Genomic DNA, 27,968 nt, shown 5'->3' with positions numbered 1-27,968 from the left:
TTCAAAGAAACTTTTGGAACAATATTTGGGCATATCTCTAGGCAATCCTGAGCCATTCTTCTTAATAAGGCTGAATTGTAAGAACAAATCATTCCTACTTTCATACTCTTTAACAAAGTTTTCTAAATCACTCAATGGTCTTTCTCAGAAATTTTTAGGTAATTCATAGTCAAAAGGATTTAATCTCATGGCTAGTATGTGTTTCTGGTAAGAGAATGCTAATCAAATCAGTATCTTTTATAATAAAGTATAAGAGTAAAATTAAAATTTTTACATAGAAACATTTATAGAAAACACAATTTGCACAGCATGAAAAATTGGGTTCTTGATACAAATAGATAATTTTATGCTTATTCAAATCGTAAACATAAAAACAAAATTGTTTTCAAAGATAGCTTTAAACTGGATTACTTTTTAAAAATTGCATTTGTAGTTGTATTTGATAATTTCTTAGGAGAGTCCCTAGTTCACAAAAATTAAAGATAAATTATAGTTCACTTAGAAATAAATAATCAAGTTTATACTTCCCAGAGATTTTTTTAAAAAAACATTTATTTCAAGGATTCTTGATTAAGTTATAGTTATTGTTACACATGAATCAAGGACTTGAAAGAAACAATATTGAATAATATCCAGTGTGATAGCAATGGCGGTAAAATAAATAGTTTGAATATTAACATCAATTCAAATTCCTGAGTTTCCCTGATTACTGGACAGACTTGGTTCCCTGAAGTTTAAATTCCTTAGATTATCACACAACTCACACAAGGCCTTTACGACTTGCCTACAATCTACCACTCAGTAAGACTTTATTTTCTTTTACTGTCCTCCCATGCTGCCATCACTCAGAATTTTATAATGTTCCTTAAAATTTTCATTCTCTTTCACCATCACATCATGTCTTTGTATGTTGCTAATGTCCTTGGTGTCTCTTTCTTCCTGACATACTCCTTCATATTTGAAGTATCATTTCATCTGAGAAGCTTTTTTCTCTTTTTCTTTTTTTGAGACAGTCTTACTCTGCTGTCTAGGCGGGAGTGGCATCATCAGAGCTTGCTGCAACCTGTAACTCCTTGGCTCAAGCCAATTCTCCCATCTTAGCCTCCAGAGTAGCTGGGACCACAGGCATGTGTCACCATGCTTGGCCTTTTTTTTTCCCCCCTCTATTTGTAGTGGAAACAAGGTCTCGCTATATTATCCAGGCTGGTGTCGAACTCCTGTGCTCAAGTGACCCTGTCACATTGGTCTCCCAAAGTACTGGGATTACATGAATAAGCCACCATGCCCAGTCCCTGAGAGGCTTTTCTAACTCTCCCAAACAATTATTTACTTTACTGGCAACACAGCAATAAACAAAAACAAACAAGAATTCCCACTTTTGCAAAGCTTACAATCTATTTCTCATGGACTGTATGTTTTTAGGTCAGTCTACCCAACTTTTCGAATGCAAGAACCATATCTTCCGATCTTTGAATCCCTACTCCCTACCACATATAAGTGCAATAATTTTTTACTTTTACTTAATATCTATATTTGAGTAGGAGTCCAGCTTAACCATTTGAAAAACAATTTCAGGCTGTGAAGATATGGAGGAGAAAGTAAAAACAAACATTAACCAAAAACTAAATGCATTTCATAGTTTATAACTGGAAAAAGATAATCACAGATTAAAAAAATGTATGAATGCCGATAAAATTAAGGATTCTTTAAGAACAATCTGTATGTAAAAAATATAGAAGCGTGGAATATGCTAAGATAATGGCAACAATTTGTCTTTAGTGTATGGCTTACCATGTTATCTATTAAAGATCAAGTGTATTTTAAAAACAACCCATATACAAAATGTCAGAATCTCACCCTATTCCAGTTTTCCTGCTAGCTTCTTTCCTTCTTGAGAAAGTCACCAACAATTTTATAATCTAATTTGAAACAAAGTTACGTTGACTCCAACATAATCACTCATTAAAACTGGTCAAAGACACAAATACATATGCAAATCTTAAAGTGTTACACAGAGGGTAAAATATCATCTATAGTTGTAATCACATTTTACATACATATGTATGTATTTTTTTTTTCTTTTTTTAGACGGAGTCTCACTCTGTCACCCAGGCTGGAGTGCAGTGGTGCGATCTCGGCTCACTGCAAGCTCTGCCTCCCAGGTTCATGCCATTCTCCTGCCTTAGCCTCCTGAGTAGCTGGGACTACAGGTGCCCACCACCATGACTGGCTAATTTTTCTATTTTTAGTAGAGATGGGGTTTCACCGTGTTAGCCAGAATTTTAAAATACATTTTTTAAAAATTTGAATTGAATTTTTGATTCCACAGATAAATTACAAGTTTTTCTTTTTTCCCCTAGGGATAATTTCTGGGAAATAAAAACTCCTTTTTTCCTTTCTTTCCCAACACAAACTTGAAAGAAGAGCTTAGGCATTTGCCTTGGAACTTTTTCCATATTAATAGTGAAATACATCTGTGTTGTGATTCTGAATGAATTCTTTAAAAATGTTACCCTTTGGGTGGTGTGGTAGCTCACACCTGTAATTCCAGCACTTTGGGAGGCCAAGGCAGGAGGATGGCTTGAGTCCAAGAGTTCGAGACTTGCTTGGGCAACTGAGGGAGACCCCATCTCAACAAAAGCAAAAACTAAAACATTAGCTGGGTGTGGTGGTGCGTCCCTGTGGTCCCAGCTACTCTGAGGACTTGAGGTGGGAGGATCACTTGAGCCCAGGAGGTCAAGGCTACAATGAGCCGTGTTTGTGCCACTATACTCCAGCCTGGGCAACAGAGTAAGACTCTGACTCAAAAACAAATTTAAAAACCCTAAAAAATGGAGCAAAAATGGTCACCTCCTTTTGTCGTTGTTTTAACTAAACTCTGAGTCTTCAGGCATACTGAGAAGTCTATCAATGACTTCACAGCTATGTGACCCTCACTACAGAAAATTATTTACAATGAATTAGTTATTGAGATCTTTTGGGATTTACTAACCTAAACAGTTACTGACATTCCTATTAGCACATACATTCCTAAGACACATACATCAGTGATCATATATCTATAATATGCTTAATGGGCAGTATGAAAAACATAACATCAAAAAGTAAAAACAGATTTTCAAATTATGAGCATGACAATTTTTGAAGGCTTCCTATCTTTTCCCCTCTCAAAAAAAACAAAATGCATTCCCATAAATTCACCTTGGACCATACAGACTATATAAAAAATTGTAACTTGTACTCTAGAGTTTCCGTATAGCAGAAGAAATTCATGGACAGCAAATGTGGTGGATCACTAACAGCATACAAATACAAAAAATAAACATGAGGAAGGCAACTCCGGAATTTTCTCATTTCCAAAGTATTATATACATTTTCTTCCCTATTTATTAAAATTCACATTATGTATACATTCCTATTCATTGGCAGAAATACCTATTGAAGTTCCCAAATGTAGGCCTATTATCATAATACACATAATTGAAAAGCAAAATCTGAAAACAAAACAGTGATACATATGCTCCAAAAGTTGAACACCAGGTCCTGTATCATAAATGCAAGCAAGTTACATTGCTTATGAGTATGTTCAAAAATGATTCTTAAATTCATTGCAATTTCTCTTAATATTTGTTAGCATAAGCAAAACCAGAGACATACTCTCCACATTTTTTACATTTTAAACTATTAATAACAAAATTTATCTTAATAAAGCCATCTTGAGTATTCTGAGATAAAAGGATTACATCATGCTTAATATTTTTTATTTGTAGGTAACTTGCCTTTATGTTTATTAAGTGAAAAATAATGAATAAATTATCTTAGAATTTCAAAGAAAAAACAAAAAATTTCTCTTCCAATTTCTATCTGAAAATTCTAGAAAGCAACCAGCAAAATAAGTCTTTGAAACATTACGTGACAAAACTGCTACTCTGCAAATTTCAACATAGACTATACTAGTGCCTTCATGAACTGTAAGGACATAAGGTGCTTACATCAGTTTAGATCACCAGTATAAAGAAAGCTATTTAAGTTAGTCAGAAAAAGTTAAATATTCTATCACTCTATCAGGTAATTCAAAGTCATAGGAAAAATACAGTTTTAACGAGAGAGCAATCAGGTTATTAAAGGAAACACTTCATAAAAGAGAAATATAAATCAATGTCAGAAATACAATTTGTTTCTCCCAATGCAAGTCAGAAAATAAATAAATGGAGAATGACACAAACTAAAAAATGAATTAAAAATTTTACAGAGGCCAGGCGCGGTGGCTCAAGCCTGTAATCCTAGCACTTTGGGAGGCCGAGACGGGCAGATCACGAGATCAGGAGATCGAGACCATCCTGGCTAACACGGTGAAACCCCGTCTCTACTAAAAAATACAACAAACTAGCCGGGCGAGGTGGCGGGCGCCTGTAGTCCCAGCTACTTGGGAGGCTGAGGCAGGAGAATGGCGTAAACCCGGGAGGCAGAGCTTGCAGTGAGCTGAGATCCGGCCACTGCACTCCAGCCTGGGCCACAGAGCGAGACTCCGTCTCAAAAAAAAAAAAATTTTACAGATAAATCTGTGGTTATTTCAAATGTCTAAATTATTTTCTACTCCAAAAAATACATTTTTTAAAAAGAATATACATTTTTCAAAACAGTTTTAGGTTTACAGATAAAAAATGAGTGGCAACTACAAAGAGTTTCCATACATCCCTTTCCCCCTCCCTACCAGTTTCCCCAATTATTAACATATTGTAGTAGCATGGTACATTTGCTACAATTAACAAGCTCATATTGATACAGTATTGCTAAAGTCCATAGTTTACATTAGGGATCACTGTTTATGTAGTACCTTCTATGGGTTTTGAGAAAGTATAATGACACATATATAACATTACAGTATCATACAAAATAGTTTCACATCTTTATTCTCTGTGCTTGCTTCCACCTATTCATCCCTTCTAGCCCCACCCCCCTATTCCTAGTGCCTGGAAACCAGTCATCTTCTTACTGCTGACAAAAGTCTGCCTTTTCCACAATGTCATATAGTTGAAATCATACAGTATGTAGCCTTTTCAGATTAGCTTTTTTTACTCAGCAATACTCATTCAGTTTCTTCACTTTTTTTTTTTCATGGCCTGAAAGCTCATTTCTTTTTATCATGGAATAATATTCCATTTTATGGATGTACAACAGTTTGTCCATTTACCTATTGAAGAATATCTTGGACTATTACAACTAAAGCTGCTATAAATATTTATGTGCAGATGTTTGTGTGGACATGTTTTCAACTTATATAGGTAAATACAAAGAATGCTATGGTTGGATCCTACAGTAAGACTATGTTTAGGTTTGAAAGAAACTACCTGTCTCCCAGTGTGATGATATAATTTTGTATTTCCACCACCAATGAGAGTTCCCATTGCTACACTTCCCTGTCAGCATTTGGTGGTGTCAGTGTTTTGGATTTTAGCCATTCTTTTAGGTGTGTAGTGGTTTCTTGTCTTAATTTGCAATACTCTAATGACATGCGACATTGAGCATCATTTCCTATGTTTACTTGCCATCTCTCTATCTTCTTTGGTGAGGTGTTTGTTCACATCTTTTGCCCATTTTTCAAGTTGTTCTCTTCCTGTTGAATATTAAGAGTTCTTTGTATATTTTAGAATCAGTCCTTCATCAGCTATGTGTTTTGCAGATTTTCTCCCAATCTGTGACTTGTCATTTCATTCCCTTAACAATGTCTCTCACAAAGCAGAAGTTTTAAATTTAATAAAGTCCAACTTAGCAATTTTTTCTTTCATGAATTCTATTGTTGGTGTTGTATCATAAAACTCATTGCCAAACCCAAGGTGTCCTAGACTTTCTCCTATGTTGTCTTCTAGGTGTTTTATACTTTTGTACATTACATTTAGGTCTATGATCTGTTTGAGTTAATTTTTGTGAAAGATGTAAGGTCTGTGTATAGATCCACCTTTTTTTGGCACGTGGATGTCCAATTGTTATAGCACTATGTTGAAAAGATCATCCTTTCTCCACTGAATTGCCTTTGCTCCTTTGTCAAAGATCTGTGGACTCTAGTTGTGTGGGTCTGTTTCTGGAATCTCTGTTTTATTCCATCTATTTGTCTATTCTCTCACGCATACCATACCTTCTTGATTACTATAGTAAATTTTGAAGTCAGGTTCCGGCCCTTCTCTCAATTCATTCTTTTCCTTCAATACTGTGTTGACTCTTCTGGCTCTTTTGGCTCTTTTGCCTTTCTGCCTTTCCTTTTTTTTTTTTTCTCCTGATACAAGATCTTGCTGTGTTGCCCAGGCTAGAGAGTGCAGGGGCACAACCATGGCTCACTGCAGCCTTAACCTCCTGAACTCAAGCACTCCTCCCATCTCAGGCTCCCAAGTAGCTGCGACTACAGGCACATGACACCACGTCCAGCTAGTTTTTGTATTTTTTGTAGAGACAGGTTTTGCCATGTTGCTCATGCTCTGCCTTTCTATATAAATTTTAGATTCTTTCTGTCAATATCCACAAAATAACTTGTTAAGAACACAATCAACTGAGATTGTGTTGAATCTACAGATTAAGTGGGGAAGAAATGACATCTTGCCAATAGTGAGTTTTTCTATCTATGTACATGAACTAGACCTCTCAATTTACTTAGATATTCTTTGATTTCTTTCATCAAAGTTTCATAGTTTTCCTCATATAGATCTTGTAAATATTTTGCTAGATTTATACCTAATTGTTTTGGAGATTTTTGGTGCTAGTATAAATGGTACTGTGCTTTTAGTTTCAAATTCCAGTTATTCATTGCTGGTATGGCAGGAGCAACTTGACTTTTATATATTAATCTGGCATCCTATAACCTTGCTATAATGGCTTGTTTCAGGAGGTTGTCACCTTGAAATTTTCCACATAATCATGTCATCTACAAAGATAGCTTTATTTATTTCTTCCCAATCTGTAGACCTTTTATTTCCTTTTCTTGTCTTACAGGAATAGTGAGATATCCTTGTCTTGTGGATCTTAGCAGAAAAAAAAACTAGTTTCTCACCATTAAGTATGATGCTAGAGGTAGGTTGTCTTGTGTTTTTATTTTTTAACAGATTTATTAAGTTGAGGAAGTTCCCCCTTTTCCTACTTTGCTGAGAATTTTGTTTCATTTTGTTTTGTTTTTGAGATGGAGTCTGGCTCTGTTGCCCAGCCTGGAGTGCAGTGGCACGATCTTGGCTCACTGCAAGCTCTGCCTCCCGGGTTCATGCCATTCTCCTGCCTCAGCTTCCCGAGTAGCTGGGACTATAGGCACCTGCCACTATGCCCAGCTAATTTTTTTGTATTTTTAGTAGAGACAGGGTTTCACCGTGTTAACCAGGATGGTCTCGATCTCCTGACCTCGTGATCTGCCCACCTCGGCCTCCCAAAGTGCTGGGATTACAGGCGTGAGCCACTGCACCCAGCCGAGAGTTTTTATCCTAAACGGGTGTTGGATTTTGCCAAATGCTTTTCTGCATCTATGAATGTGATCATATGGCTTTTCTTCTTTAGCCTGCTGATGAGATGAATTGCATTAGGGTAATGCAGTACTCCTCAAAAGAATTAGGAAGTATTCCTTCTGCTTCTATTTTTTGAGAGAAATTGTGGAGAATTATTTCTTTCTTAAATCTTCAGTAGAATTCACCATCTGGGCCTGGTGCTTTCTAATTTGGAAGGTTGTTAGTTATTGATTCAATTTCATTAATACATATCAGCCTGTTCAGATTATCTAGTTCTTCTTGTATGAGTTTTGGTAGATTGTACCTTTCAAGTAATTGGCTATTTCTTTTAGGTTATCAAATTTAATTCTTTTATCAGTAAATAAAAGGATCATAAAAACAGATACATAGACAAATGGAGCAGAACAGAGAACCCAGAAACAAATCTACACTTCTGCAGTGAACTCATTTTCAATAAAAATGCCAAGAACACACAGTGGAGAAAGGACAGTATCTTCAACAAATGGTGCTGGGATAACTGGATATCCATACGCAGAAGAATGAAACTTGATCCCTATCTTTCTCCATATGCAGAAATCAAATCAAAATGGATTAAAGACTTAAATCTAAGATCTCAAACTATGACACTGAAAGAAAACTTTGGGGAAACTCTCCAGGACAACGAAGTGGGCAAAGACTTCTTAAATAATATCCACAGGCCACCAAAGCAAAAATGGACAAATGAGATGAGATCATGTTAAAAACTTTCTGCATAGCAAAGTAAATGGTCAACAAAGTAAAGAGACGACCCACAGAATGGGAAAAAACACTTGCAAAGTATGCATCTGACAAGGGATTAATAACTAGAATACACAAGGGGCTCAAACAACTCTACAGGAAAAAATTTAATAATTCAATTATAAATGGACAAAAGATCTGATACACATTTCTCAAGAGAAGACATACAAATGACAAACAGGTATATGAAAAGGTGCTCTACATAACTGATAATCAGAGAAATGCAAATCAAAACTACAATGAGATATCTCACCCCAGTCAAAATGGCTTTTATCCAAAAGACAGGCAATAACAAATGCTGGCCAGGATGTGAAGAAAAGGGAACCCTCACATACTGTTGGTAAGAATGTAAGTTAGTACAACCACTATGGAGAACAGTTTGGAGATTTCTCAAAAAACTAGAAATAGAGCTACCAATCCAGCAATCCCACTCCTGGGTATATAGCCAAAAGAAAGGAAATCAGTTTATCAAAGAGGTATCTGCACTCCCATGTTTACTGCAACACTATTTACAATAGCCAAGATATGGAAGCAACCTAAGTATCCATCAACAGATGAATGGATAAAGGGTATGTGGTATATATACACAATAAAGTATTATTCAACCATAAAAAAGAATGAGATCCTGACATGAGGTCATTATGTTAAGTGAAATAAGCCAGGCACAGAAAGACAAACATCACATGCCCTCACTTATCTGTGGGAGCTAAAAATTAAAACAACTGAATTCATGGAGATAGAGAATAGAAGGATAGTTACTAGAGGCTTGGAAGTATAGTGGGGGAAAGGGTAAGTGCAGATGGTTAATGTGTACAAAAAAAAAAAAAATGAATGAACAAGACCTAGTATTTGCTAGTACAACAAGGTGACTATAGCAAAAAATAATTTAATTGTAAATTTAAAAATAACTAAAAGAATATAATTGGATGGTTTGAAACACAAAGAATAAATGTCTGAGGTAATGAATACCCCATTTACACTGATGTGATGAGTACGCATTGCATGCCTGTATCAAAATATCTCATGTATCCCATAAACATATATACATACTGTATACCCATAAAAATTAAAAATAAAACAAATAATAATAATAAAAGGATCACTGGTAATGGTTCTTCTTTCATTTCTGGTATTAATAATTGATATCTTATTTTTTTCTTATTTAACTTAGCTAGAGATTTATTGGTTTTGTTGATATTTTCTAAGACCCAACTTTCAGTTTTGTTGATTTTTCTCTAGTGATTTCCTGTTTTCAACTTCTCCGTTTTTGCTCTAATTTTTATTATTTCTTTTATTCTACTTACTTTGGATTTGCTTTTTCAAGTTTCCTATGGTGGAAGCTTAGATTACTGGTTTTAGATCTTTCTTCTTTAGTAATATATACTTTCAATACTGTACATTTTCCTCTAAGCACAGCTTTCAGTGCCCACAAATTTTGATGCTATATTTTCATTTAGTTCAAAATATTCTACAATTTCTCTTGAAACATCTTCGAGCTGTGCATTATTTAGAAGTGCGTCATTTAATCTCCAAGTATTTTAGAGTTTTCCAACTTTTTCCGTCATTGATTTATAGTTAAATCCATTGCAGTCAGAGGGTATATTTTGTATGATTTCTATTCCTTTTAGTTTATTAAGATATGTTTTATGACCCAGAATGTGGTCTTGGTGAATGTTTCGCATGAGTTTGAGAAGAATGAGTATAATCTCTGCTGGATTAAGCAATTTATAGATGTCATAATTGGATCAAGTTGACTGATAGTGCTATTCACTTCATTTATGTCCTCACTGATTTTCTGCCTGCTGGATCTCTCCATTACTGATAGAAAGATGTTAAATATCCAACCACAGTACCACTACTTTTTCTATTTCTCTGGGCAGATTTATCAGTTTTTGCCTCATGTATTTTTGATACTCTGTTGTCAGTGAATACACATTAAGGATTAGTATGTCTTCTTGGAGAATTAATCATCTTTTATATTATTTTTTTTGAAATGGAGTCTTGCTCTGTTGCCCAGGCTGGAGTGCAGTAGCATGATCTCAGCTCACTGCAACCTCTGCCTCCTGTGCTCAAGCAATTCTCCTGCCTCAGTCTCCCAAGTAGCTGGGACTACAGGCATGTGTCAATAAGCCCGGCTAAGTTTTTGTATTTTTAGTAGAGACAGGGTTCCACCACGTTGGCCAGGCTGGTCTCAAACTCCTGACCTCAGGTGAGCCACCCTCCTTGGCCTCCCAAAGTGCTGAGATTATAGGCGTGAGCCACCATGCCTGGCCAGAATTAATCATCTTTATGTAACACCTCTCTTTATTCTTGATAATTCTCCTTGTTCTAAAGTCGGCTTCGTCTGAAATTAACATAGTCATGTCATGCACTGCATAATGATGTTTCGGTCACCAACAGACCACATGTATGATGGTGGTCCTTATGGATAATACTCTATTTTTACTGTAGATCTGATATTTATAATACTCTGTTTTAGCTGTAGAGATTATAATACTTTATTTTTACCGTACCATTTCTATGTTTAGATATGCTTAGATACACAAATATTTACCACTATATTATAATTGCCTACAATATTCGGTACAGTTACATGGTATACAGGTTTGCAGCCTAGAAGCAATAGGCTACACCATACAGCGTAGGTATGTAGTAGACTGTGTCACCTAGGTTTCTGTAATACATTCTATGATGTTTGCACAAATAAGAAATCGCCTATTGATGCATGTCTCAGAATATATCCCCATTTGTTAAATAACACGACTGTACAACTAGTCTCACTTTCTTTTGATTAATGTTAGCATAGTATATCTTTTGTCATCCCTTCATTTTTAATCTGTCTAACCTATGTATGTTTATATTTTAAAGGGATTTCTTATAGTCAGCATATACTTGAGGCTTGTTCTTTTATCCGTTGAGACTGTCTTTGTCTTTTAATTGGTTTATTTAGACAGCTAATGTTTAAAGTGATTACTGCTATACTGTTAACACTGTACCACATTTGTTCCTGTTTTCTATTCAGTGCCTTTTTTTGTATTCCACTCTTTACTGTCTCCTCTGGTTCTGAGTATTTTATGATTCTATTTTTCTCCCCTCCTAGCACATGAACTATACTACATTTTTAAAAAACCTTTTTAGTGGTTGCCCCTGAGTTGGCAATATACATTTACAACTAATCCAACTCTTCTTTTTCTTTTTGAGACAGGGACTCATTCTGTCATCCAAGTGGGAGGGCGGTGGCATAATCTCAGCACACTGTGGCATCAACCTCCTGGGCTCAAGTGATCCTCCTACCTCGGCCTCCTGAGTAACTGGGACTACAGGTGCGAGCCACCACGCCTGACTAATTTTTTGATTTTTTTTTTGTAGAGATAGAGTTTACCAAGCTGCCTAGGCTGGTTTGAACTGGGCTCAAGCAACTCCAGCCACCTGGCTTCCCACCTGAACTCTAAACACCCTGGCCTCCCAAAGTGCTGTAATTACAGGCATAAGCCACTGTACCCCACCCAAGTCCTCTTTTTAAAACAATGCTGTGCCACTTTCCAGCTAGACATACTTAAAAGGTTTCCCAATTCCTCCTTTTCATCCCTTAAAATACTGCTATCAATCATTTCACCATCCACAAGCTATAATCACCTAATATTATGTTTTCGGTTTGTTGAAAAAATCATTAGCTGTTAGATTAATTAAAAATAAAAAAGATAGGCTGGGCTTGGTGGCTCATGCCTATAATCTAACATTATAAAGTGCTAAGATTACAGGCGTGAGTCAATGCACCCAGCCTCTCCTTCACTTTTGAAGGACAAATAAGCTGGATCTAAAACTCCAGGTTGGTGAATTTTCTTCTCTGCTTTAATAAATGAAATCTAGTAATGTGGAAAGTAGAGAGCAAAGGAGAAAGGAATAAAATGAGATTGGAAAAGTGGGCAGAGGCCTGATCATACAGGGCCTTATAAAAATCATGGTAAGATTTTCAATTTTATCCCAAGAGCAATAAAAGTCCACTGAAAAATATAAGCAAAAAAGTGACACCAATTTGAAATTATTCTTAATACCACTATGACAATAAGGTAGAAAACGGATCTAGAGGTTGTGAAAAACTGATGCAGGGAAGTTAGGAAACTCGTGCAGCAATGTAGATGTAATGGTGTACTGGACCAAGATAGCAGCAGTGGAAATGTAAAGAAGGAAGAAAGGTGACAGATACTTAGCTCAAGATATAATAATCAGGATATGATGATTCAATCAGAGTTTGGGGATATAGGAGAGAGTCAGAAGAGTTGAAGCTTATTCCCAGACTTCTAGCTTGAGCAGCTCGGTTATTCTCTATCCCCACCGTTTGTCCTTTACCCCGGTCCTGACTTTACATTAATAAAGCTACCCACTTCAGGTTCCACTAGTTTCTTCTTAAATTCACAGTACTCAACATTTCCAAATTAATCTCTAAAAACAGTTGTATCAGGTTACTCCCCTTCTCAATGACGAGGAGGAATCTAAAGTTTTTTGTGTTTACAGGATTATTCAGAAGTTATTTTTCAGCTTTTACGTGCAATACGCAAAAGGGAATAGTGAGAAATTATACCAGAAAAATCCATTAAAATAAATCAGATTGGTCCCAATACTATAGTAATACTAGAGCATATGGATATTAATTTGTCAGTCTCAGAAGGTCATGAACTTTTATTTTTTTAAGAGTCTCGCTCTGTCGCCCAGACTGGAGTGCAGTGGTGTGATCTTGGCTTACTGCAAGCTCCGCCTCCCAGGTTCACGCCATCCTCCTGCCTCAGCCTCCCGAGTAGTTGGGACTACAGGCACACACCGCCACGCCTGGCTAATTTTTGGTCATGAACTTTCTGAGAATAGGAAATAAACTGCACTTTGGACTAAAATTGATTTTGGCAACAAGTATATAAAATTGAAGTGAGCGGGCCAGGCATGGTGGCCCACTCCTATAATCCCAGCACTTTGGGAGGCCCAGGCGGGTGGACTGCTTGAGGCCAGGAGTTTGAAACCAGCCTGGCCAACATGGTGAAATCCAATCTCTACTAGAATACAACAATTAGCCAGGCATGGTGGCAGGCGCCCGTAATCCCAGCTACTCGGGAAGCTGAGGCGGAAGAATTGCTTGAACCCAGGAGTCAGAGGTTGCAGTGAGCTGAGATGGTGCCACTGCACTCTAGCATGGGTGACAGAGCAAGACTCTATCTCAAAATAAAAAAAAAAAATTGATGAGAGCAGCCACTCTTCAAGTCTCTTGGATATATACCTGTGAATGGGATTGCTGGGTCATATAATTTTAACTTTAAAGGAACTGATTTCCAGAGTGTTTTTCAAAGTAGCTGTACCATTTTACATTCCCACTAGCAATATATAAGGATTCCAATCTCTCCACCTCCTCACCAACACTTAATATTCGTATTTTGATAAACAATAGTCATCCTAGTGGGTGGGTGTAAAGTGGCACCTTATTGTGATTTTCATTTGCATTTCTCTGATAGCTAGTGTTTTTGAGCATGTGCTTATTGGCCATATCTTCTTTAGAGAAATGTCCATTCAAATCCTTTGTCCATTTTCAACTGGGTTGTCTTTTTACCCTATATTTTTAAAGTCTAAAGTTAATGCAATAACACCAGCTCTCTACCTCACCCTGAACAAGGATTTGAGAATATTTATACTCTCACTAAACTCTTCCTGAACTATATATTATGAATGATCAGTATTTAAATTCTACCCTTCAATTCCAAAATTACTATATTCAGATAATATTTATTTAGCTTTACCTACACATTTACCACTTTCTTTGATCATTTATCCTTCTTACATCTCAGACTTTAAATGTGGGGTTATTTTCTTTCCTGACATATTCTTTTAGAAGTTATATCATTAAGGTCAATCCAGTTGTCTTTGTTTTACCCTCCATTTTGAAAGTTTGGTCAGTACACAATTCTATAATGATAGTTATTTTTCCTCAGCACTTTGAAGATATTATCCTGCTGTTCTGTCTTCCATTGTCAGTGCTGAGAACACTGTTTTCAGCATAACTGTTTTTGTCTGAAAGATTATGTATTTTTTCTCTTTGCAGCCTTTATGCTCTTTTCTTTGTCTTTCCATTCTGCTATGTCACTGCAGTGTGTTTAAGTATGGGTTTCTATTTACTTATTTGGTATACTATATGCTTCTGTTCCTATAGACTCATAGCTTTAATACATTCTCTGTCATTCTTGAAATACTACCTCTCCTTCAGTCTCTCCTTCTGGTATTCCAACTAGACACATCAGACCCTCTCATCCTGTTCTACAAATTTCTTACCCTCTCCTTCACATTTCCCATCTCAATGTCCTGGGTGATTTCCTCAAATTTCTAATCCAAGTTACCGATTCTCCCTTTATTTATATCTTATGTGTTGCTTAATACTGTTTTTTTTTTTCTTTCAGGAATTATATTTTTATTTCTCAAAGTTCTATTTGGTTCCTTTTAATCATTTCAATGAGCTTATCATTTTCCTCTTTAAACATTTCAAACATAGTTATTTTATTGGTTACAAAATTGGTTATTTTATTCCAATATTAGGGATTAAAATCTTAAGGAATCTCAATCTCTCTCTTTTTTGCTAACTCATTTATATAATTTGTTTCCATGTTTATTGAATAATCTTTGTGAATCATATTTGGTTGATTCTAACCTGTGGAATTTCTGGAGGCCTAATTGAGAGTGAATTACTCCAGAGGTAATTTGTGTTTGCTTGCACAATTTCCAGGAAGCATTACTGACATGAAATTAACTTGTATCCTTGTCAAGACAGCCAATTTAACATGGAAGTCTTCAATTCAGTCCTCCAACCTTGAAGCTTGCTCAAGTCTTAGTCTGGATCCCAGAAGTGATTATCAGCAATTTGCTTCAAGATCATCCCACTTTTCCAGTGTGCTTACTGCTCATCACTCCATTTTCCGCTCATAGTTTTGTTTATTTTGGTCAAGGAAGTGAGTAAGGAGAGTCTTACAGGTGTCTCTGTTTGCAAACCAGTGGTGCAACAAAATGCTAGCAAGAATATCTAATAGTTCCAGAAATCAAGTTCACTATGTTGCTGGCAATACGAGTCATCTAATGACTTTTTAAAACGCCTCTTTCTTCCCAATTTTTTATTAAGAAAATTTTCAAACGTAGAAAAAATTAAAAGATGGTGAGGCGTGGTGGCTTGCACCTATAATCCCAGCACTTTGGGAGGCTGAGGAGGGCGGATTACTTGAGGTCAAGAGTTCAAGACCAGCCTGGCCAACATGGTGAAACCCCATCTCTACTAAAAATACAAAAATTAGCTGGGCATGGTGCTTTGCACCTATAGTCCCAGCTACTCTACTTGGGAGGCTAAGGCAGGAGAATCACTTGAAGCCGGGAGGTTGCAGTGAGCCAAGATCACGCCACTGCACTCCAGCCTGGGTGACAGAGTGAGACTCTGTCTCAAAAAAAAAAAGACTATTGTAATGTAAACAGGTATACCTCCACCTAGATTCAACTGCTTAGCATTTTGCCATATTTGCTTTATATTTGTGTGTACATTTTTGCTGAAGTATTTGAAAGTAAGCTGCAGATACCATGAGTCTTCATCCCTAAATATTTCAGGATTCATCTACAGGTAAGATCATCCTCCTATATACCAACACCATTATCACACCTAAGAAAATTTACTCAAATTCCATAACATCATCTGATATTCAATCCGTATTCAAAGTTACCAAGATATCCCAAAATAATTTTTATTTTTCAAACAAGGATTCCATGAGAGTTCATATATTGCATTTGGTTATTGTCTCTTGAGCCTAAAACAGATCCCACCTCAACTTTTTAAAAATGATACTGTGCTTTTGAAAAGGCTAGACCAGTTGTCTCATAAAATGTACTACATTCTAATTTTGTTCAATTATTTTCTCTTGGAGTCATTTAATTTGTTCTTGTATCTCCTATATATACTATAAACTAGAAGTTAGGTATATAGGCTTGATTCCAGATCCCTCCATTGTAAAGGTATATTTACCCTTTGCCAAATATAAATAATCTGTAAGATAGTCCTTGGCAACAAGGGAATATCCTCTTCCCAAGTAATCCTTCACTTATTAATGTTTTTGATATCTACTAATGATCCTTACTTAAATCTATTAAGGCTATAAAGGTTCCTCTCTTTAGAGGGCAAATTAATTTCAAACCCTACAGACTTAACCTATAGATATACTTGTATATATGCACAAAATATAGAAGAATACGTAAGTATATTCTATACCTTTTTTTTTTTGAGATGGAGTTTCGCTCTTGTTGCCCAAGCTGGAGTGCAACGGTGCGATCTCGGCCCACTGCAACCTCGGCCTCCCGGGTTCAAGCAATTCTCCTACCACAGCCTCCCGAGTAGCTGGGATTACAGGCGCACGCTACCATGCTGGCTAATTTTTTGTATTTTTAGTAGAAATGGGATTTCACCGTATTAGCCATGGTGGTCTTGAACACCTGACCTCAGGTGATCCACCCGCCTCGGCCTCCCAAAGTGCTGGGATTACAGGCATAAGCCACTGTGCCCAGCCTATTCTACACCATTTTTAATAGCACACAATTATAAAATGTATATTCATCTCCAGGAGATAGGTTAAATTATAGTACCCCCATGTAATTATGATATAGGAAGTTCAACTTTTTTTTTTTTTGAGACAAGAGTCTCGCTCTGCCGAGTGCAATGGTACAATCTTGGCTTACTGCAACCTCCGCCTCCTGGTTCAAGCAATTCTCTTGCCTCAGCCTCCTGAGTAGCAGGGTCTAGAGACTACAGGCGTGTACTAGCACGATCAGCTAATTTTTGTATTTTTAGTAGAGATGGGGTTTTACCATGTTGTCCAGGCTGGTCTCGAACCCCTGGCCTCAACTGATCCTCCTGCCTTGGCCTCCCAAAATGCTGGGATTACAGGTGTGAGCCACCGTGCCTGGCCAACATTTTTCTGATATATAATAATCTTTAAGATATATCATTATAGCTTGACTTCATCTCCTAACACTCTCTTCTTTCCTTACTCCTCCTCAAACACTCAAAAGCCCTAGAGCACATTCCTAGCTCTGGGACTTTCACTTTTCCTTCTGCCTGGAATGCACCTTCCCAATTCAGGTCTTTGTTCTTATAGGATAGAATAAGCTTTCCCTGACCTCCCTACTTAAAACAGTCCTATGTCCTTAGCTCCAACACTTTCTATTCCTTTATCCTGACTGACTTTTCTTCATAACTTTACTACCTCATGACATGTTTACTGGTTTATTTGCTTATTATATTTCTTCCCCAACACTAGAATTGTCAGCCCCAGTGGAATTTACTTGCTTTGTTCAGAACTATATCCTTAATACATAGAACAGCAATTTTATAGTAAGTACTTAAAGGAATTTTTTTTCATTCACATGTGTAAAGCCATGATTCACAAGATTGTATATGTTATGCTATAAGCCTGTATAGACATAAAGTATCTTTAGGATGCTCAAGAAACTGGTAATAGTGGTTGCCTCTAGTGAGGTGAAATGGGAGTGTGGGGAATACTGATGAGGGAGACTTACTACAATGTATACACTTAATCACAGTCTAAATTTTTAACTATGTACATTCATGAAAAACATAAAGGCTGGGCATAGAGGCTCACATCTGCAATCCCAGCACTTTGGGAGGCCGAGGTGGGTGGATCACCTAAAGTCAGGAGTTCAAGACCAGCCTGGCCAACATGGTGAGACTCTGTCTCCACTGAAAATACAAAAATTAGCCAGGCATGGTGGCACATGCCTGTAGTCCCAGCTACTTGGGAGGTTGTGGCAGGAGAATCGCTTGAACCCAGAAGAAGAGGCTGCAGTGAGCTGAGATCATGCCAGCGTGGGCAACAGAGCGAGACTCCATCCCAATCAATCAATCAATCAATCAATAAAATGGATGATTTTTTTTTTTTTGAAACAGGGTCTCACTTTGTCATCTAGGCTGGAGTGCAGTGGTGTGATCTCAGCTCACTGCCACCTCAACCTCCTGGGCTCAAGAGATCTTCCCACCTCAGTCCACCAAGCAGCTGGCACTACAGGCATATGCTACCACACCCGGCTAACTTTTTGTATTTTTTTGGTAGAGACAGAGTTTTGCCATGTTGCCCAGGCTGGAAAAATTAATGTTAAACCAGTACTTTGGGAGGCTGAGGCAGGTGGATGACTTGAGGTCAGGAGTTCAAGACCAGCCTGGCCAACATAGTGAAGTCTCATCTCTACTAAAAATACAAAATTAGCTGGGTGTGGTGGTGTGCGCCTGTAATCCCAGCTACTGGAGGCTGAGTCAGGAGAATCACTTGAACCCGGGAGGCAGAGACTGCAGTGAGCTGAGATTGCACCTCTGTACTCTAGCTTAGGTGACTCTGTCTCAGAAAGAAAAAAAAACAGTAATGTTAAAAATTTTTAAAAATATGCCCAAAGAACATCCTAATTTAATCTGCTGCCCCTTTTTTGAACTTTATGCAGGTACCTTTCTCAACAAATTTTTAAGGCTTTAACTTTGATAGGCTTGTTCAGTTCAGACAAGGCTGTTTTGACATTAGTACAACTAGAAAGTAATCACCACGAGCTATGAAGTCAGCATGAATATTTTACTCATTACATGCTATGTAAAAGACTACAAAGATATATGCCAACATGTTAACAATGATTACTTCTCATTAGACAGCTAATGGGTCTTTATGCTTCCCTAAATGTTACTTTCCACACTAAGCATAAATTACTTCTATAATCAGGAAAAAAAAAATGTACTTTTTAAAAAAGATTAGATTGAAATAAAATAAAAATTTACACTTAAAAGAACAATTTCTTCTTTTCTTTGAGATGGAGTCTCCCTCTGTTGCCCCAGGCTGGAGTGCAGTGGCTCTATCTCTGCTCACTGCAACCTTTGCCTCCCAGGTTCAAGCGATTCTCCTGCCTCAGCCTCCCGAATAGCTGGGATTACAGGCACATGCCACCACGCTCGGCTAATTTTTTTTGTATTTTTAGTAGAGACGGGGTTTCAGCATGTTGGTCAGGCTGGTCTTGAACTCCTGACCTTGTGATCCGCCCGCCTCAGCCTCCCAAAGTGCTGGGATTACAGGCGTGAGCCACAGCACCCAGCCAACAATTTCTTCTTAATACACAAATATTTTCTATAATTGTGACATTAATATAAAATGAAGGAAGGCATTTCAAATATAATCATTTTCCTTAGGATTCCAAAAAGTAATTTTATAGTAAAATTCCCATTATATTCATTTTAATACTACAATAACTTTTTCCTTATATATTGTCTTATTATTCTAGCTTGGAACATACAATCAATGTAATTCTATGCTTATTTTAAAAGCATAAGACAATTCTGAATATGTTATCCTTTTAAAGGATTTTACATTCACCATGTATTTTAATTTTTAAAATCTTTAATCTCTTATTTTCTTTCTAGTTGTTTCTTCCTTTCAAACCATAATTCTTAACATTTTAGAACCTAATTTTTTATACAAGATGTATCCTTACAACAATGGCTTTAAATTTCTCTAAAATTAAGTATTTTTCACTGATTACCATTAAATACAGATAAATTCCCATGGAAAATTCTCTTTCCATAGAAGCACTGATTGTAAACCCTGGAATAACTTCAGGCAATTTTGTTTCAGGAATGAACGGTATTATCATTCCCACTACACAGCTGAAGTACTTAAAAAGCCTAGAAAAGGCTGGGTGCCATGGCTCACACCTGAAATCTCAGCACTCTGGGAGGCCAAAGTGGGGGGACTACTTAAGGCCAGGAACTGAAGACCAGCCTGGGCAACATAGCAAGACCCTGTCTCTATGAAAAATAAAGTTAGCCTGGCATGGTGGCATGCGCCTGTAGTCCCAGCTACTCAAGAGGCTCAGGGGAGGGATGAGGTAGGATCACTTTGAACCCAGGAGTCCAGGGCTGCAGTGAGCTACGATCCAACAAAGGCAACAGAGTGAGATCTCTCTTTTAAAAAAAGCCTACAAACATTTGGTAGACTGCCCAGGGTTACCTAGCTATGTAGTGATCAAAGAGAAGTAAGAAAAGAGATTAGGAAAAAGCCCTTCTTGTTTCTCATTGCAGTTCTCTTTCTACTATAATTCAGCCAAGTTTATAAACCTCTGAGAAAAAGGAATGAGATGGTAGCTAATTCCACAGTATGCTGTGAGATTTTATGCCCAGAAATTGTTCCGAACATTGTTCCTTTGTTGCTATTTCACAGGTTATAGAACGTTCTTCCATTTTTGTTAAAAGCAGCAAGAAACTCAGGAATAGACTCCATGTTGGCCTCAGCTGTCTGCCAGCAAAGAAAATGAGATTCTTGTTGGAAGTTTGTGAAACTAATCTACTATATAAATGTAGCACTGGAAAATAGCTACCCTAATTTTCCATATTTGTGAGTAAATTCCTTTAATGAAACTATACCAGTTAATGCTTGAGTTCTGTAAAGTGAATCACAGTTCTACTTCTTCAATTCTGTAAAATAACATTTAAAATTACGGCTCTCTACAGTAAAACAAACCACAGAATGTCTGATAAATCTTAATAGCATAAAGGGATAACATAGCATATAACAAGACACTGCGTACTTCTGGAAAAATAACTTTGCTATGGCAGTTTTTCATTTCACAACAATCAACTGGTAAGAAAAATGATATATTGATATAAATTGTTACCAGGGACTATAAATGTAGTGCCCTGTACCATTCTCATGATTTTCAAGAGTACATACCAACAGTTTTTTGCCGTACTATACTCCTCGCCTTTTCAGTTCCTGGAGAACCAGTGGTTGTTGCACTCCTCTGTCTCATTGGGGCTTGGCCAGGCTGATCACGACTCCATCCTCTAGAAAATGACTTGTCAACTGAAACTTTCTGAAATTCATGTCCAACTCCTAGAAATGTAGATTTTCAATCTCAATATACTGTTACTTGATCAATAATATCTTCAAGTTATGTGTGCTACCTTGCCTCAGAGTCTTACGTTTGCTTACATAAATTATAAAGTAATAAGATAAAACGCTATGTACTGTAAGGCTTTTATGAGTTTCACTTTAGGTATAAATCATACCTCAAAACTGATGCAGAATTTTAAAATTACACCATTAGTAATAAGCTATTAGAAATTCGCTGCCACCCACTTGGTTTGGAATAAAAATGAAACATTTAGACAAGAAAAAAAGACAGGAAATGTGCTAAACAAAACCCATCCTGTGGTGATGGTTACTAAATCTCTAATCTGCCAATAATAGCCACTTGGGAAATATAGTCCAGGAAAAAGTAGTTTGAGCACATAATACCCTGGACAAAAGTATGAAATGTGACTTAGATGTAAATTCTAGCTAGCAACTAATATTTAACAATGTAAAATACTGGCTGGGTGTAGTAGCTCACACCTGTAATCCCAGCACTTTGGGAGGTGGAGGTGGGCAAATTGTTTGAGCCCAGGAGTTCGAGACTAGCCTGGATAATATGGTGAAACCATGTAGCTATAAGAAATACAAACAAAAAAATTTAGCTGAGCACGGTGGCATATGCCTGTAGTCCCAGCTACTTGGGAAGCTGAGGCAGGGGGATCCTTTGAGCCTGGGAGGTCGAGGCTGCAGTAAGCCATGATCGTGCTACTATACTCTAACCTAGGCAACAGAGTGAGGACCTGTCTTGGGGGAAAAAAAGGCAAAATCCTAACAAACTGAGTTTTTAAAAAACGTATATTAATGATATTATCATTACACTACTGCTCCAATCCCTATTAACATTAGACAGACACATATTTCATGTCTAGGGAATGTTTGCTTTTAGTTAAAACTAAGTAAGTTCTTTCAAAAACCATTTTTAAAATAATTATTATGTACATTTTAAATAGAGTAACATGAAACCACCTTCTCAGTTCTAAGAAAAAACTGCTTATGATAAAAAGGAATCGTATTTTATACATTTTCATTTTGTTTAATTCTTAAAAATAAAATATTTAAGATTCTACTTATTTCACCCTCACCCTCTCCCTGGAATGGTTTTCCCTGACTCAATTATTTAAACAAATTTATATAGAGCATCTCTATGAACAATTCTTACCTTTCCCTTTGTGCTTTTTTTGTTTCTGTTCACTCAGCTTATCCAATGGTAAATCACTGAGATCCAAACTATATAAATTCCTAGCTAAAACTTTAGTTAACGTCTCCATAGTCAGTGACCACTCAGTGGCCAACTCTTCCCAATAGGTCAACGATGACAATACTGACAGTAAGTCATCCCAAAGTTCTCGGGAGATGTACACATTTAGGTTTGCTTTGATCCAGGCAACTATCAGGGTCTACAAAGACAAATATCAGAAATAACAATAAGATGTGTTTAGTGTGTGACTTCAAAATCAGATATTCAATTCTTTAAAAAATACTTAAAAAGAAGCAAAATTTAAAATTTCATGCTTTTTTTAGTAGATAATACTTGTAAAAGTAGTTCATGTAATTGTCAGAATCTACTATAAATTTCATTTCAGCAACTGCCAACTCCCAACATCCAGCAACCTAAACTAAAAAGAAATCTCCCTACATCTATAACTGTCTCTTATGCTGCATTACATTAATGTTAAATAAATACTATTTAAAAAATAGTCTCCATACTTTTAAGTGTTGAAAATGTTGAGTTACTGAACTAAAAACCAAAACTTACATTCCCAAATTAAGGATGGAAATCACTAACCACAACTCGAAAATGTTTTTTAATAATATAAAGAAACAACATAATAGAGATATATTTAACTTAATCAAATGTATTTTTGAAAACGTATATGTAAACACTGAAATTAAATTTTAAATTAAAAGCATTCTGTAATAAATCTGATCACAGGATAAAAAATTCATAAAAGGACAGAAACTGATTAGCCAGTACCCCCTGAGATTTTGCGGATTTCTACTAAAGATATGTCCTCTGATTGAAGAAGCAAGTCATAAAATAAAGATTCTCAAAAGCTTAATTCAACATTTAGAAAGGAATTCACATAAATTCATACCTGAAATGTAAATATGAAAATGAACAGAGTTTAGGTACAGACCTGTAGTAACTAGTGACCTCCCAATCTATCTTTAATTTAATGCTCAGACTACCAAAAAAAAAAAAAAGACTACCAAAAAAAAAAAAAAGACTACTTTAATACTCAGACTACAGGCCGGGCGCGGTGGCTCAAGCCTATAATCCCAGCACTTTGGGAGGCCGAGACGGGCGGATCACGAGGTCAGGAGATCAAGACCATCCTGGCTAACACTGTGAAACCCCGTCTCTACCAAAAAATACAAAAAACTAGCCGGGCGAGGTGGCGGGTGCCTGTAGTCCCAGCTACTCAGGAGGCTGAGGCAGGAGAATGGCGTAAACCCAGGAGGCGGAGCTTGCAGTGAGCTGAGATCTGGCCACTGCACTCCAGCCCCGGTGACAGAGCAAGACTCCGTCTCAAAAAAAAAAAAAACTCAGACTACAAAAAAAAGTTGTTTCACATAGCAAGATAAAATTTTATCTTCCTGTAGCTCCCACCATCAGGTTAGCTCTAACACTGGGTAAACTTGAATGAAAAAACAAAAAATGGTTAATGAAGTTAAGAGTTTAGATGATAGATGTAGCTGGTTTTAAAGAACTGTTCAACACCAGCATATAATTTTAGGTAAATGGCTAATATATGAAAAAAAAACTCCAATCAATTTAAATGGCTACACTCATGGCCAAGAATTAGATCTGAGACAGCTTTTACCTTTGACATTAAGAATCAAGTATTTGTATTTCATGTATCATCTTAAAAAACAATATTTTGTTTTCTATTTTTCAAAGAATCCATAATACATTTCAAGTCAACACTCTATCCTCAGATTTAAAAAACAATATAGAATTCCTGTGTAATCAAACTACCACCAATTGAGAAGGGAGGATAATAAAGTCTTATTTAAAAAAAGCATTAATAAGAATCAATCTAGGCCGGGCGCGGTGGCTCAAGCCTGTAATCCCAGCACTTTGGGAGGCCGAGACGGGCGGATCGCGAGGTCAGGAGATCGAGACCATCCTGGCTAACATGGTGAAACCCCGTCTCTACTAAAAAATACAAAAAAAAAAAAAAAAAAAAACTAGCCGGGCGAGGTGGCGGGTGCCTCTAGTCCCAGCTACTCAGGAGGCTGAGGCAGGAGAATGGCGTAAAACCCGGGAGGCGGAGCTTGCAGTGAGCTGAGATCTGGCCACTGCACTCCAGCCCAGGCGACAGAGCGAGACTCCGTCTCAAAAAAAAAAAAAAAAAAAAAAAAAGTAATCAATCTTAATTATTTATTACTTTTTCATTATTACAGAATAACATAAAAAGACAGCTTTTCCTAGCAGTCCCAGAGATATGGAAACTCATAAAGCAGTCAGGTCATTATCCCTAAAACACTGCTAAGTTTTTGCAACCACATTATGTATACCACACAAGAGATAAAATAAATATCATTAGCCTGCTTGTTCACAGATCTGGTATTACCTCCACTCATACTAGGTTGTATGTAGGGCAAATAGCTTATTTAGATAAGCAACTTTTAAGTTAGCTCTACAAAAGATCCCTTAATAAATAACAAATAATCTCTAATTTAAAACATTTTTTTCCTGGTAACAAGTTCAGGGTTCAATGAATCTCAAAAGATACACAAACAACAACAACAAAACAAAACAAAACAAAACAAAAAACCCATATCTATCCAGTTATTCATCTATTTATTTATTTTTATTGCCTGGAAAAGTGGTCCTGCAAGTCGACCTGCCAAGGTCATATTTTTTTTCCCTTGGAACTGTAGAAAAGCTTGTGATGGCATCTTCAGTACAGACTCCGTCACTCTGAGCAACACAAGCAGCATCTGTTCCCTTAAAATAAAGATTGATTAATGTTTCCTTCTTGCATATGTTTGCATTTGGTTAACAGTTAACTTTCAAATATATGCTTCTTATCAAAACTCAAATATCAAACATCTTTGAAAGACAATTTCAAATTTTTGGAGTTCCTTAAATATTAAAAATTAAAATTCCATTTTATATATCAACATCAATCATTTAAAATCATTTATCAGCCACAATATCCTCTCATCAAATAAAACCCTATTCAAAAGCTGAGGAATCGAAGTGATAATGTGGAGAATGCTCCCATCTCCCCAACCACAAATCAAGTAGCAATCTTAAGGAGCTATCTGAAGAACACTCATCTACACAATATAGTTCTACCCAGATGGAATCCAATCAAATCCATCTTTATAATATGGAGAATAACTACATATTCAGAATCATACCAATCTCAATTTCAGAAATTAGATGACATCTTAATTAATAGATCACAAAGAAGACTGGGCAACATAGCAAGACTTGTTTCTTAAAAAAAAAAATTAGCTGGGTGTGGTGGCATATGCCTATAGTCTCAGCTACTCAGGAGGCTGAGGTGGGGGGATCACTTGAGCCTAGGAGTTTGAGTCTGCAGTGAGCTTGATAATTAATCAAGGGCCATTACTCTATTGTTTCTTTCTACTCTTTTCATTATGCCATTTTTTAATCTTTAATTTGTTGTCTGTACTGCAAGTTGAACCAATTCTATTATTATCCTTACCTTGCCTCTTTCTCTTAGATGCTTATTATTAAAACCATAAAACTACCTTATATACACTGATATTTCAAAACTTGATTCAACTACATATAAAAAAGAGGCTAACAAGGGACTTTCAGTTGGGTGTATCAGCCCAATTCTCTATCACAGCCTCCTCCCCTCTGGTTATTTTGCAAGTCCATTCCAGGCATCGTGATACATGCAACAGTCACTGTGAGAAATGTGGAAGGGGTAGCAACAGATCCTAGATCTAGATGTCATGGTTCTTCTGAGAAGTCAGAGTTGAATCAAACAGAAAACTATCACTACATTAAAAATATCCTGGACATATTAGCAAATAAATGCATGTATTTATTCACAGAATAAAAATCAAAGGTGCCACATTTGTAACCTTATGCTTCCAGCTTAGCTACCTGAATAAAAAGCTACTTGAAATCAACTACAAGTGCAATAAAGCATAGATTTTCCAAATAAATCTTATTTGTTGTCAAACCATAACTCATTCATAAATCATACAATCTTTTCACTTTGTAATACGATAAAAATGATTTTAATTAATAAAGTTTTACAAATTCTGGCCAGGTGTGGTGGCTCACACCTGTAATCCCAGCACTTTGGGAGGTCAAGGCAGGTAGATCACTTCAGCCCAGGAGCTCAAGAACAGCCTGGGCAACATCGCGAAACCGTCTCTCTCAATAAAAAATTCAATGTAAAATATATGAAAAACCTCCCAAAATGCTATTACTTCAAGGGAAGTTAAAAAATTAACAAAAATTCTAAAATTGTTTTCTATATAGCAAGGTAGTCACTACAATCTGGCTCATCAATGATTCAAAGTATACAGAAAGAAAAAAAAGGACTAACAAAAGAATTGGCCAATGCAGTATAGTTACTAGCTAATAATAACTTGGGCTCTGAAGTCAGAAAAACCATAGTTCAAATCTCTGTTCACTGCTCAATAGCTGTGTGAACAAGGACAAGTTACTTAACTTCCCAGTATTATCTGTATCATAGGGTGCTGTAAGAATTAAGTAAGAAAATATGTGTAAAGTGCTTAGAAAGCTACGTGGCACAAAGAATTGTCCCAAATGTGTTAACACTAACTACTTTTACATGCAATTCTATTAATATTGTTAGTAAAGAATCTTTTCAAAATATAAAGCCATTTTATACATAAATTAGGCATATGTTTTGACTAATCAGTCTTATTTCTTAAAAAATTAGGAATACTTACTCAAAGCATATGCCTAATTTATGTTTTGTCACTGTAGAGGAAAATGAAATATATATAAGAATGTTCATTGTCCTCTCTTTGCCCCAAAACAAAGAGAAATAACTACATGTCCATCAGTAGAGGACTGGTTAAGAAAATTATGGCATATATATATGGTATAATATTATATAACTGTGTGTGTGGTTTGATGAGCTAGATATTCACCAAAGCACAAACATCACTAACATCTCTAGAGAGTGAACCTCTGAGCTTTTTTCTTTTTTTAAACTTTTCTTTGTTTGAATTTTATGATAAACATTTCATTTTTACAAAAACTGCAGAACTGCATATCCCCAAAAGGTCTATTTTTCCAATCAATTAGACATGTATTTATAGAGCACCAATGATATATAATGTACTATACTAAGAAATGTAGGAAATATAAAAATAAGACAACCTGTAAATACCTTCTAGGGGTTCTCGGTTCTATGGTGATAAACAGACATTTACACAAGTATTTTAGGGATCAATAAAGTTTTCATAAGAACTATACAGAAGTACAAATATAAAATGGAAACAAGAGAAGAAAAAAATTTAAGTAAGGATATATAGAAACAGGAAGGTGAATCTAAGGGACAGTTATGGTGACAATAGGAAAAATAGCAGATTTAGGCATTCTAAAGGAAAGTTCAGAAGGTGCCCAGGGAAGAGAAACTTGATAAAGCTGGAAAGCAAGATCTTATCCTGAAAGTTGGAGGTTAGACTTCAGACAGGAAAAGTAGGCAGGGCCTGACAGTATACAGCTCTGAATGCCAGATGAAGGATTCAGGCATTCAGTTAATCATCAACTTAT

At 36.4% G+C, this 27,968-nt stretch overlaps 1 protein-coding gene across 6 annotated transcripts in view; it reads right to left on the bottom strand.

The window, feature by feature from the left end:
• RALGAPA1 (Ral GTPase activating protein catalytic subunit alpha 1) overlaps positions 1 to 27,968 on the bottom strand; it is a 280,919-nt gene that overhangs the window by 170,066 nt on the left and 82,885 nt on the right. For all 6 annotated transcript variants that reach the window (XR_002725793.2, XM_023189633.3, XM_023189637.2 and 3 more), the window contains exons 14-16: positions 25,046 to 25,175; positions 22,380 to 22,617; positions 21,038 to 21,199 (exon numbers count right to left, since the gene is read on the bottom strand). Coding sequence is in view for 5 of the 6 variants with exons in the window: in XM_023189633.3 (XP_023045401.1) it covers positions 21,038 to 21,199; positions 22,380 to 22,617; positions 25,046 to 25,175 (530 nt within the window). In the remaining variant the exon portion in view is untranslated. The remainder of the gene's footprint in view (positions 1 to 21,037; positions 21,200 to 22,379; positions 22,618 to 25,045; positions 25,176 to 27,968) is intronic.

Source organism: Piliocolobus tephrosceles, chromosome 6, assembly GCF_002776525.5.
Source record: "Piliocolobus tephrosceles isolate RC106 chromosome 6, ASM277652v3, whole genome shotgun sequence".
NCBI classification, from domain to species: Eukaryota; Metazoa; Chordata; class Mammalia; order Primates; family Cercopithecidae; genus Piliocolobus; species Piliocolobus tephrosceles.
Note: the sequence above shows the minus strand (reverse complement) of the source record. Positions and strands in the feature narration are given on the sequence as shown.